The sequence below is a fragment of the Fistularia commersonii genome, chromosome 4 (genome assembly GCF_037954325.1).
Source record: "Fistularia commersonii isolate RoL2024-O1a breed Wild chromosome 4, RoL_Fcom_v1.0, whole genome shotgun sequence".
Classification (NCBI taxonomy): domain Eukaryota; kingdom Metazoa; phylum Chordata; class Actinopteri; order Syngnathiformes; family Fistulariidae; genus Fistularia; species Fistularia commersonii.
The window spans coordinates 6,556,608-6,569,706 of NC_141287.1; the positions used below are offsets into that span (position 1 = coordinate 6,556,608).

The following is a 13,099-nucleotide window of genomic DNA, read 5'->3' on the forward strand; positions in this document are numbered from 1 at the left end:
TCTGGTGTCCACCCCCCACCACTGTCCAACGGGTCTCCTGACACAGGCTTGCCTTCTACAGTATGTACTGGCATCATTCAACTTGAGGTCATTTTTCTGGTCATTATGACTACGGCCAGTAGATGGCATCTGCTCAATATACAGTATATATATATTTTTTCCTATATCCATTTTTGTTACATTTTGATCATCTTTTAAGGATTGCCTCCTTGGCACTGTGCGATATCGCTACATTTGCATGTGTATAATGTAACATAAATAATTCTGACAAATATATCCCAAATATTGCACCTTGGATGTGGATCAATGCACCGCACAAGCAAAGTAATTCAATAAAATCAGCCGGAACTCAGTGATGCTTATTGGTGGATTATGTCGATTCATAATACGAGCCCTTTGTAGAATTTGTCTTGCGGTAGAAGGTTTACTGGTAATTTGTTCCAGCATTTCAAACATCTGAATGAGGAAACGTATGTTACTTTGAGCTTGTCACTTTGGGTGTCGCACCTGAAATACTCTGTAAAAAGCAGTTCTTGCATTGCAGAAACATTGTCCTCTACTGTCTAATATCATCAGAAAGATCCTTGATGGAAATACATGGCAGAGGAGGCTGCTCTTACATATTAGCACGAACATAGAAATAAAAGCATTGTAAGCATATGTTTTGCACCCTCCCTTTGAATGTTCACTCATTTAACGGAGCCAGGCATGCTGGATACGGCAGTTTTTATTCTGAACGGTGAAACATTTCATTCATTACACTTTGTCACTAATATATGATGACCGGTGATATGAAGTCAGAATTTAAAGCTTAATTCAACAACCCTTTACAGAAAGCAGCTCTTTCTTATGTCAGCAATTTAAAAACAGTAGTCTCAGGTTGTTTGAGTCATCTTTAATGGGGCTGTTGGCAGTGTTCTGTTTAGTATTTAAAGGCACCCCTTGTGTTTTATGGTCAATATATGAATTATTGCCACAAATGGAGCTTGTGTTTGTTTTTTGTGGTGGCAGCAGAGCACGATAAGTCTATCAAAAAACTGCTCAGGGCGCCACGTCCCCTAGGGGGGCCAAACCCATGTGTGGTATCATTAGCCAACTATACATTTCCCAGCTAATCTACTCCTCTTCATTAGTTTAAATTAAAAAAATCCCCAATCAATAATTGCAACAAGTAAATAAAATCCATCAGCAAATGAGGCTGAACATTGTTGTTAGAATCTGCGGAAAATACATAAAAACACTTAAAATGATTTTAAAGTGTTTCATTTTTACCAGGATGTTCATCTGTCCAAGTCATTTAAATTTTATAAGCTTTAACTGTGGTCAACATTTGCAAAACCTTGCCAGAAAAAAAAAAAAAAAAAACAACTTGCAAAGCTTATGAGAAAAAAAAAAATCAAAGACAGACAGAAGCAGACCTTTTGCATTTTTTATATGAATTGATTAAAAAGCTGCCATAAAATAGCTAAACTTTGGCAACAAATTAGAAATAACTAGAATAAGAACAGCAACAGCAAACGAGTGAGCATCCAGTCACATAGAGCCAGATCAAGCTTAACAGAAATACCAACATATTTATTGTAAACATACTTCTTTGACTAAACTTTGCAATGTATGTAAGTGTACACACACACACACACACATACACCCACACATACACACACTGGGCGGGCGTAGTCAGGGAAAATAATATGTCGTTGCCCCTCGGTTTGTGATGGAAAACCTTGACATCCTTTGAGAAATGTAGTCATGCAGTGCAAACAGCCGTCATGAGCAACACTTTATCCCTTTGTCCTCAGAGATAAAGCAACACAAGAACAAAACATCCGAAACAATCCACCTGCAATTTTACAATCACGACACTGTAATCACAGAAGATCCACAAGTTTTTACAGCAGTGTTTTTTTTTTTTTGCTTTTGCATTCCTCTGCATTTAAGTATTTCATGCAAATAGTGTCTCTTGAGAAACACTGTCCTCTGCAGCACTACAACAAACACGGTCAGACAAAGACTGTCCTCAAGAGGTCGGTCACTGTTTGTCCCTCTCACCGCAGACAAGACGTGGCATTTAAGTGCATGTTTTTCCAATATTTTCTGCATTGCAACTGGGACACATCGTCACATCTGGGGGTGCGGGGGTGGGGGGGGGGGGCAGACTCCCCAAAAATTGCGTGCAGCCCGTGGACGATATATCTGCATCCACATGTGTCTCGACTGTTCGCCTCGTATGACAAAAAAAAACAAACAAACAAACAAAAAAAAAAACACTTGAACTTTCACAAAGATGCAACAACTGCAGCGACCGCTTCCAATCCGCTGCACATCCGTCGTGTCCTGCAATCCACATGCGGACGTGCGTGGCTCCGCGCACGTCACGGACTCCGTCATTTAAAGAATTTAGGTCTGATGTGACACGGTGTAATTGTCTCGGTAGATCATAAATATTTCCTAGAGCATTACTGATATGACGGGGCAGAAACCACGTGTTTTACGTAATGGAAAGCCAATCTTTCAATGTAACCCCTCCTCCTAGTCTATTTCTAACAGAGCTCCGCCGTTAAAGGAAAATTCATGCAAATGTTTTTATACAGGCGCGCCGCACTTTTGGAGATGCCAGTAGCGAGGTGGTGAAAAGGGTTTGGAGGGAGAAAAAAAAAAAAAAAAGACCCTCAACGAAAAGGCAGAAACGCACAGTCCAGTCCATCACGGACACACACACACACACACACACACACACGCACCGGGAAACCCAAGTGTGGTTTTTTTTTTTATCAGAGACGTTGCAGCGTGGGACCGTCAGCGATGAAAACTGCGGCTGGTGGGATCTGACCTCAAGCTGCTTTACGGCAGAAAGGAATTTGGACTTGATCCGGCAATGTGGTGTTTTGTTGGGGCGATCATTGCAGCAGTCTGTGCATAGGATGCATCCTCCCCTGGCTTCTGATGCTGAGCTGATCCACCCTCCTCTGTTCAGAGTGATGAACTAACCAGGCAATGGTTTTCTCCTCGGAAACCCACCGTGTTTTATTGTTTTCACGTTAGTTGTGTTTGTTTACCGGCGGCCCGTTCTCCTCCCGGTGCGACACATGCAATTTCCAGAGTATATTTTCTATGATCGACTACTTAAGGAGGCATCCTTTATACGCCAAAAGAAGAAAACACACGTGAATGACAACGCATAGGACTTGGATATACCTATTTTTCTATGGTACAGTTGGTGTGTTATTATGCAACCGCAAGGATCTCATCTATATCTGGGTGTTTAAGCCTCTGGATTGCTCTTTGCCCAAATCAATGTGGTTTCTTTGGAACATTTTCAGCAAAGGAACGCATATGCTGCAGTGTCTTTGTGGCAAGAGTCTTAAGAAAAACAAGAATCCAAGTGGTAAGCTCTCCCATCATTACGCCTCGGCTGCTCCTCCGTTTCGCCCCGCGAACCGGCCGTTGTGGCGCGCGTGCGCGTGCGCGCGAAGAGGAGAGCGCGCTTGTGCGTTATGGGTTTTGTTTGGCCGTGAATGTGACGAAGCCGCAATCCACGCATTCATGCGGAGGAGCCGTGGGGGAGGAACAACTTATTCTGTGCGTATACTATCGGCCGGCTATGGTCCGAGAACGCGCACATGGACACACACACACACACACACACACACACACACACACACACACACACACACACACACACACACACACACACACACACAGCTCCCCCTCCTCCGCATCGCCATGGCACCATGATCCCCTAACTTTTTCAGACACTCACACATGCATATACAGAGCGGCTAGATGCACCCCCCCCCCCCTCCTTCCCTCCCCACGGGTGTAAATTCCACGCAGTCAATCTGGCCAGTGTGCTCCCCCCCCCCCCCCCGTTTTGCGCGGATGGTGCACATCCCAGTGCTCACTGCAGCAGCTCCTCCCGCCGCAACACCACTTCTCCATCAAACCCGGCCTCATTATTCTGCGTGTGTATGTGTGTGTGTGTGTGTGTGTGTGTGTGTCATCACATGTGTTGAATGTGTGTCGTCCACGCAGGGGTTGGAGGTGTGTATGAATCCTGAAACCTGCTCCTCCGCACTAATACCAGTCCTGCACCTGTGCAACCTTTTCGATTCCCATGACTTTTATGTGTGTTAGAATCAAACTGCGTAAGCCCCGGGCCCGGCCTCCCCGTTCCACATGCGTGTGCAATTTAACATGTGATTGCAACAGGCAGTCGTGGGCATGACACGGGTGGACACACTACTTGTTACTTCCTGCTGAGGATGTCAGCTCAGCAGCAGCAGCAGCAGCAGCAACACACTTCCCTCCACACTGCAACTGCAGTACATTAACATCACACTGGAGAGGCGACTGTTTTGCTCTGCTGACACTGCAGGAGCGACGTCAAAAAACAGTGTCTACCATCAGCTGATGAACACACACACACACACACACACACACACACACACACAACGTACACACACTTTCCCGTTTCGTGATACACACGTTTAACACAAGATGGATTATGAGGAGGGGCTTTCGTGGCTTCTACGGCATTGGTATCAACTCGCTGACCGACATCACAGATGACTTACTCTGTCTCAATTTGGAAAGCTCATGTTGTTATCTCACACTTACTGCTGATTCGACCCCCAGCCTTTCCCTTTGATACACATGAGCAAAAAACTATTTAGTGTTTTTTGTGGCAATTTGTACCCGACTGTAGCCAACCATGGATCAAAATGTGATTTTTAACACCACATGGAAGCAGATTCCCTTTATTCATACGTGCAGCAGTTAAGTATTAGGTATTTACCTCATGCGATTTTGCCTTAAAGCAATTATTTATTTGTTCATCGCTTTTTGTCAGGACTAGCATCACAACTTGTATTTGCTCGCCTCGACATCATACCGATCGCAGATGGGTTAACGCAAAGTGCAAGTCAGATGTCTTCAATACCACGTTTTACTTGTCAGGCCTATTTACCGTGCAGAAAAATCAGAATACTTTACTCCCCCGGGGGGCGGATTGCTCAATTGATAGCATCTGCAGGTTCGAAATCAAAAACTGAAAACAGCAAGAAAAGCCAGATGTGGAGTTTGAAACATGGAGTGTTCTGGGGTTCGAACTGATTGCGGCTCAGTGGAAACGCTCCAGCCAGACGAGTTCAGTTCATCACAGCAAGCTAACGAAATCCAGGCTTAGACAAGCATGGTGTCTTTCAAAGTGAGAGTAGCCCATGTTTGCCTTGTAGAGGCCTATTACAGAACAAGAGGCTCTACGGTCAGCATGTGTGCTGAATCAGCAAGTAGGCTGGAGCTTGTCATTAACTGGGAAACGAAGTAGGCCAAAATTCAGAGTGTGCCAGTTGAATGTAACACCGCTTCCTTTGACTATCCAGTTGAACTCACACGGTCGAACGAAACACATCAAATTTGTTTCCGGTGGCAAAAGTGTGTGGCCCTCTAGGGAAGGAGAGGGAAGGAGAAGCAGGTGTTCCCTGTGTTAAGTTGAGTTGGCCCCCACCTGAATAGGAAGAGACACAGTGCTCCAAATCTTTGGCTGTATTTTTAGTTATCACAGCGATACCAACCACCCAGGGTTATAAGTGGGCTAAAACTGTCAGTCTCCAGTTGCATAGAAACACCTGCATTATAAGTTATAAGATACTATCGGTATCATTTTGTACATTGGCGTTTGAAGAGGTGCAAAGAAAACTGTGTTTTCTTTTTATGCTTTGAGTTGTCTGTTAGATTTGCTTTGTATTTCACATTTGCTTGTCTGCATGCGTTTCTATTTAATTAACAACTTGAATTTCATCACAACCACAGGTTTTTATTCTGTATTATTCTGTATACTTGAGGTGGTAGGTAGTATTACTAATACTAGATAAAGACACCAAAAACATATGAATGGGGCATCAACATATGAATGGAGCCCAAAGTCTTACTATGACATAGTAAATTAAAGTCTTACTCATTTTCCTAGCATTTTTCGCTTGTGGCTACAGTGTCCGCTTTTATTTTTGTCCGATATGGTGGATTAGAATTATCAGTGTCTTATATATCATGCAGGGGAAATAGTTTTACAATCTAATTATGCAATGTTACCTTGTGTCAGAGAAACACTTATGTAAATATCTACAGTGAATTTGTTGTCAAATTGTATTGGAATCCTGGAAAATATGATGATTTGACATTTCTCGTTATGGAAATGAATGCATTTGAAGATAATGAAGTTGAAAAAAAGATAAATTTGGTTTGCCAAATGCAAGAACTGGAGGCTTTCATGATGTGGTAGAGTTGTTTACAAGAACAGCCCCCTAGTTTTCTATTTCAGCCTTCTGTTTGATCGTCATGCAAAGCAGGGGAGGCAGCAGAGCATAATTGAACTCTACAAACTGCAGCACTGTAAGATTCCTCATTGTTGATATATAGTTCTTGTGTTTGTTTTGGCATTTTGAACTTACACATTGGTTATTATAACTTACACCCATGCCCTTATTCGCAACACAATTCAGTCCTGATGTGTCCTATATGGTTCCCATGGTTTAGACAAGGAAAAAGATATGAGCCACCCACAACACTGTGTCAGTTGCTGCAGTGAAAAATCACCCAATGAGTAACGGATGTTAAGGTAAAGTGACACATCTTTTGTTTCAAGTTAACCTTTGTGAAGAAGTCGTTTACTTGAGGTCGTTCATTCAAACGCCTTTTCAGAGGCACCTCCACCAACCGTCGTCCATCAGACCACTGTAAGACACCTGGGAAAGTTTGAGGTTTATAATGAGCTCAGCTCACTCAGGGTCGATTTTTCATTTCTCACCAACATTATTATTTGTTAGATATAATCCCTCGTCATCGTGGCTTAATTTTTTAATAATGCAAAATTTCCTGCCAGTGCTTTTTGAAGGAATATGTTTGTCTGACCACATCACGGTGTTGTCATCGGGTATAATACCTTTCTTCTATTAATTTCGGTCCAACTGTGAGGCATTCATACTGACTGAAACTGTCATGAAAAGCTTTTAGAAATGTGACTACTGACTAAATTGGTCTTTGCATTATATTTAGGTGTACAAACAACACACACACACAAACACAGACACACACAGAGTAGATGTCTCTGTAGACGATCTGAGGCCAATGAAACTCTTGTTCAAACTCATCATAACTGAAATTGAATAGACTTTGTTAAGTAAATTAAATGATTTTCTGACTGATTGGAAGGGTTGAAGATATTCTACCTTTCATCATGTAGCTCTGAAATGTTATAGTGATGATTGTGCAAGTGTTAACTTATTGTCATTTTTAAACTTTACAAACATCATTTATTCTACAGTGAGGACCTTAATATCTTAGAATTAAGTCATAAACTGCTATAAGCAATAAAGGCAACCATTTGATCCAGTACCTTTGACTTTTGTTATCTTTTGGCTTTGTGAAACTCAAGAGTGCTAAAATGTAAATAATCAGCCACCAGAGCTCGAAAGGGCATTTTTGCAACATGTGTGTGGAGTCAGTGTAGTTTATTCCAACAGTCACTGTAGGGGGTCATCGACAGTTGAGTGACAGTACAGTTAAGGTAAATTAATCGATCTATGTGATGCTTTGTAGCTTATCACTTGTAGTATCTGTTTGTATGTGTGTGTGTGTGTGTGTGTGTGTGTGTGTGCGTGTGTGTGTGTGTGTGTGTGTGTTTATGTAATGGATTGATGCTTCAACTATGCATTTGTGTTGGTCTGAGGTACAGGTGTCAAACTCTGGCCCGCGGGCCAAATTTGGCCCGCACTGTAATTATATTTGGCCCACAAAGCCATACCAAATGACTAGTATAATCTACAGTGCATGCACCGCTAATTCTACAAATCCCAGAATTTTCTGCTGGTGTTTTGGTACAAAAATCACAACAGGACCCATAAACGCCCTCTCCTCTGTTGACAGTAGTCATAGCGACCTAATGCTAATACTGGCACCCTGCTACTTAGGCAGAATACAGATTTTTGCACATTTGCAATATTAAGTTATATATTGTATAGTATTAAGCTATGCTTGTTCCATATTTTGTTTTTAAGCAAAACTTGTTAGGGTCCACATGAAAAGGTTCATTGTTATGTCTGGAGGAAGATTTTTTTTAATGAATATCAATGTGGGCCCACAACTTTGTCCCAGTTTTGAATTTTGGCCCACTGTGTATTTGACTGACACCCCTGGTCTAAGGATAAACAGGAACGCTAACTTCAAATGTGAAAGTATCATCCTGTGTCATTAATATAGATTCCTAGCACACCCATATAGAATAGTGGAATATTGATGTGCTGACACTAAATATTGAGAACACTCGTAAAGTAGCGAGCAGATTATTGTGTTGGACCTTTGAAGGAACCCACGCCCTTAAAGTCTTTGACCTGCAAAGAAGAGGAACATGAACAAAATATGCCGGACAATTCCTTTGATTTGTTTTTATATTCAGGATGACAATAAACATTAAATTCCAAATTCTACTTCTCTGAAATCCAGTGTGTCTCAGAGAAAGGAGCTTGAGACCTATGCGGTGTGTCAACCATTTTCACTTCTGAGGTCAATTGTAGTTGGGATTATTTTTGGCCTTGTTTGTTTTTTGGCTTTCCAGGTGGAATGCATCTCAGGCTCCTCCAGAACTGCTGTCCAGGTCTTTATGGAGGACTTGCCTTGGTCTTTTGAACCACAATTCGTTTTTCCTCCAGCACCTCATTGTGACAGTTTTTTGAAGATCTTTATTGGAAATCTTTACTTGTCAGAAGACGATCCAAGTTTTGCAGTGACCTCCATTGTGCAATACATTGATCTTTTTCATATTACTCTCCATCACTCACCAGACTGCTGACTGTATAAAAAATGCCTGTTTTTAGGCTTTACTGCATTGAACTGAAAGTATGAAGAGTTGTGAATACAGTATTAGCTTTCTCTTAAACAAGCGTCATTACTGCATGTGTTGTCCTTACCTCCTTGATATTGACTTACTGAAGAGACCTCTTTGATATTGACACAATATTGATATCCACTTGTAGACGTGGTGTTGATTTCAAGTTAATGGCTTTTCAAAGTATAGACGTTCAAATCGGATCTGACAGTTTTCTCAGTTGCAGGCGAGTCGAGCATATCATCAGCATAGTGGGGACATTCTAGCTAAGTGAAGAGAGCAACTGGATACCTCTAGTGTAATCTGAGGTGTTTTTTACTTGAACCAGTCGATAACAGTCAATAAGGGAGTGGGAGGGAGAGATGATATATCTCTGTCCTTCACCAGATTCTGCAGGAATAAAATTAGTGAGGTTGCTTTTTATGTAACACCATATTAAAAATAAAGCTAAAACCTCTGTATCAATACCGTCTGTCTTGGAACTGTCAAAAAGCTCTCTGAAAGTCATTCCACTGAAGAGGATCTTCATTGATAAAAATCTGGTAGGTGCATTCTTAAATTTCCTGAAATCTGTCCACTCTGCCCAGCAGGAAGACGGCAGAGGACCTTGGATGTTACAGATAGCAATGTAATCCCCTAGCTAGATGTCTCAGTTCTGTGGTTTGCCAAAGGAGGAGTTTCTTTGTTCTTCATCCTTTGTCCCATATATGCCTGACTGCTGAGTCTTGTTTTGGTTGGGGGCAGCTGTTGATGTCAATCATATTGTCGATGATTGGCAGAATATTTTGTTTCATTCAGTTTTCAACTCGATGAAAGTGCAACATCTGTCTGGTTTCTAAGTCTGTTTGCTGATCTTGCCATCATTTGTCACCAACAGAGTTTTCCCATCAGCAGAATTTCTCTAGTTTGACATTTTTGGCATACTCAATGACATCTCTTCTTCTGGTGAACCATCTTCTTCTGGTGAACCATCTTCTTATGCAATATTTTGTAATTTTGCATTTATAGCATTAACTACAAAATTCATGGAGCATCATGCCACAATTTGAATCAAAAACATGAAGTCATTATTACTATTACATAGATTAAGTCATGCCAGTCATGGTCAAAAATTCTGGGAAATACCTAATTGAAATCACAGTAAAGTTCTGGATTGCTTGACATTTCGTTACCAAAATTTCCTTTTCCAATCAAAATGTAATCTGGGCCTGAATATGATAGAAGTAGGATCCATAGGAAAGTTTTATACAGTAATATGATAGAATGTATCATAATTTCGCTTACCATTTTTAGGCTGCAAAATTTTTCCTGCGTAAAAATAACTTTTGTTTGGGTTTCAAACAATGGTATGCCAGGATAAGGATATTCAAGATCATTTTTGCCATCCATCACCATCCATCCAGGAAAGGGAACATAATCAGAAAAACACAGACTTTTTGAATGCAACAAGATAATTGTCTCTAAACTAAGCAAAGAAAATGAGATGTATTCTGGATATGAAATATCCCTCATAAGTGCGCAAGAGGTGGGAAGAACAGAGGACGGCCCATGTAATGCCTCGGGCCACCGAAACTGCAGGTCGACACTTTAACTTAGCTCTGTTTCCTCAAGGTTGGACGTAATAAGAAGAAAAGTCCCAATTAAAGTCAAGGCAATTGTATTTATATATCCCAGAAACACAAATGTATTTTGCCTCAAAGGGCTTTACAATCTGTGCAAAACGCCAAACCCCAAGTGCTGGAACCCAGAATCTCATCTCACGGGCGAGAACTTAAGTGGAGGAATCTTTATCCCAAGAAAGGAAAGATCACGATTTGATATAGCATACACAGACTAACATTTATAGAACATTTAAACAAACTTTAAAGAAGGATGAGAGGATTCTTTTTGCTCAGCTTATTTTGCTGATTTTTTGGAAAAAAATATGGTATGCCTGAAAATATTGATGTTGTGATCCATGACTATTTATGTGCTGAAGTTATTACAACCAAAAAAGAAAAAAAATATTGAAAGTAGTTGGTGAATTAAAGAGTGATACGGTAATATTTTTTTGCAGTGATTATGGTAATATGCTTTTGTGACTGCTGGCATTCACAAAAAGTCACCATATATTGGGACCATAAGTCATAGTAAAATAGAATAAAGTATAAGCTGTAGACAAATGAAAAGGTAATTTCCTCAGATGAGAACTGAGGTTGTGAGAGGTTAATTAATGTCTTTGTCCAACCTGAATATTTGGCTTTTCTCTCCCTTATAATTGCAAGTTGAATATCTTCACAAACCAGACACAAAACCGGTTTGGACACAAAACCAGATCCGTCACTGTTGGTCAGTTGGATGGGTCATTTTTTTGGGCCTTGTTTTCTTTTAATACACAGACATTTTTTTCTACACAAACATCTGATCATTTAATTGTCCTGTAATCCTAATCATACATATTGTCCAAGAAAAAGTTAATTTGAAAGAAAGAAAATATATTTAAAAATTATTCTGATTTTCTTCCTTTTCTTACATTAAGCAGAGTATGCTAGCCGGAGAACTCGGATTTGGCAGTGTCGATGAAAAATTGTCTCGTAAGATACATTCTTAAGACAAAATATGTAAAATCTTGAATACCTACAGGTCCCATCCAATTCCTTTCAGCTTGCATGACGGTTACATTTTGCTTACAAACAGAAGAACTGACAAGAACTGTGTGTTGTAAGTTGACAGTGCAGGGATTCCAATTTTTGGGGGAATTTGTACTGACGTCCCACATATTAAGTTAAATATGTGCATGTCAAATTTTGTTTATTCTCAGACAATTATCCTGTAAAATTATTTATGTTTCATAACAGTGCTATGAAAAAACTTGAAGGATAAGTAATGAAACAATTAGATGAAAAACTGAAAAGAGAAAACCTATACAGTTATACTGCATGGTAAAATATTATGGTTGTGATTGAAGGTATTGATTTCCAATACTCTTGCTACTTTTGTTAAATTGCTTAAAAGAGAATTGGTGTCTATCTCAAAGTGATCCTAGAGGAATAAAATCAAGCTTTTGTGACTGATTTTAGCTTATCAGATTTAAAGATATAATTTACAAAGATGTCACTTTTATGAGACTTTTCTTCTACTGTCATTCATTTAAAATTAAAATTTCTCCTCAATGTCTTTCTCTTATTTCATGGGATAAGAAATTCCTTATACATGTTAATCCAACATCAGTTTTGGGGTTCTTGTCTAAATGTAAATACATTAATAAATGTATTTATTTGTAATTGTATTCAATGCTAGAAGCTTATGAAGTGGCCTCTGGCTGAAAATATGACAGTTGTTTCCCTCTATTTCCAGATGCATTGCTACGTAAAGAGGTCAGTACTTCATTTGAATGGGGAACCTGATGGCTAATGTGGAAGGTTGTATTGCATTGTGGACGTTCGTCCAATTTCACAGTGAAATAACAATCAAAATAAATCTTTTAGTTACAGTTTGCCATAAAAATGCCTTGGACGTTTATTTTCTGAACATTGAACTTTTCCTTTGAAGAATGGCTCACAACCAAGAAAAAGGCAGCCTAGATAAAACAGATAAAACATACTTTCAGCAAGGTTTAAAGGTGCTTGCTGAAGGATTTTATTGCTTTTGGACGAGAAGCTTTCTGCTTCTTGTTTCATGATTCCAGTCTGGGAGCCAATTGTTTCTTACATTTTCCAAATAATAAGATTCATATTTATATAATTTGTCTGCGAGAGAATAAAGCATAAGCAGGGATTAACATGTGGCAAGAAAATGAGCCAAGTAACAAAGCCCAAGTATTTGCAATTTTGTCTGAAATCATTTTCACTTCTTCTCCCCTTGAGGTGTCTTCAAATTGGGTCTCTTGACAGATACTGTATGTAAAGGTTGAATCACACAAGACTGACTGCTTCTCCGCCTCCAAAATTATTTTGGAAAAAATGTAAAAAAATGTGCTTTATGTTAACAATTGCAGAGAAATCTGGCATTACAGGATCAAAATAATATTCAAGATAAAACCTATTTCAGTGGGGAGGAGGGAGGTTTCACCTAATTATCCATAAATCAAATTTGTATCCACAGGAGCATTTTGCAGACCCAATAGAGCCAAATTTGGATCAAATAAAACAAGATTTATTGTTTATCTATCAACATGCAAGAAAGTAAATAGAAGTTGAACATGCACCACAGATTCATTTATCCATTTATCGTCAGAAC

At 39.8% G+C, this 13,099-nt stretch overlaps 1 protein-coding gene across 2 annotated transcripts in view; it reads left to right on the plus strand.

Annotated features, from left to right (window-relative positions):
• Positions 1–2,679: 2,679 nt before the first annotated feature.
• Positions 2,680–13,099, plus strand: part of fgf14 (fibroblast growth factor 14) — a 114,214-nt gene continuing 103,794 nt past the window's right edge. For both annotated transcript variants that reach the window (XM_086144942.1, XM_086144944.1), the window contains exon 1: positions 2,680–3,385. In XM_086144942.1, the coding sequence (XP_086001068.1) occupies positions 3,169–3,385 (217 nt within the window). In that variant the 5' untranslated portion in view covers positions 2,680–3,168. The remainder of the gene's footprint in view (positions 3,386–13,099) is intronic.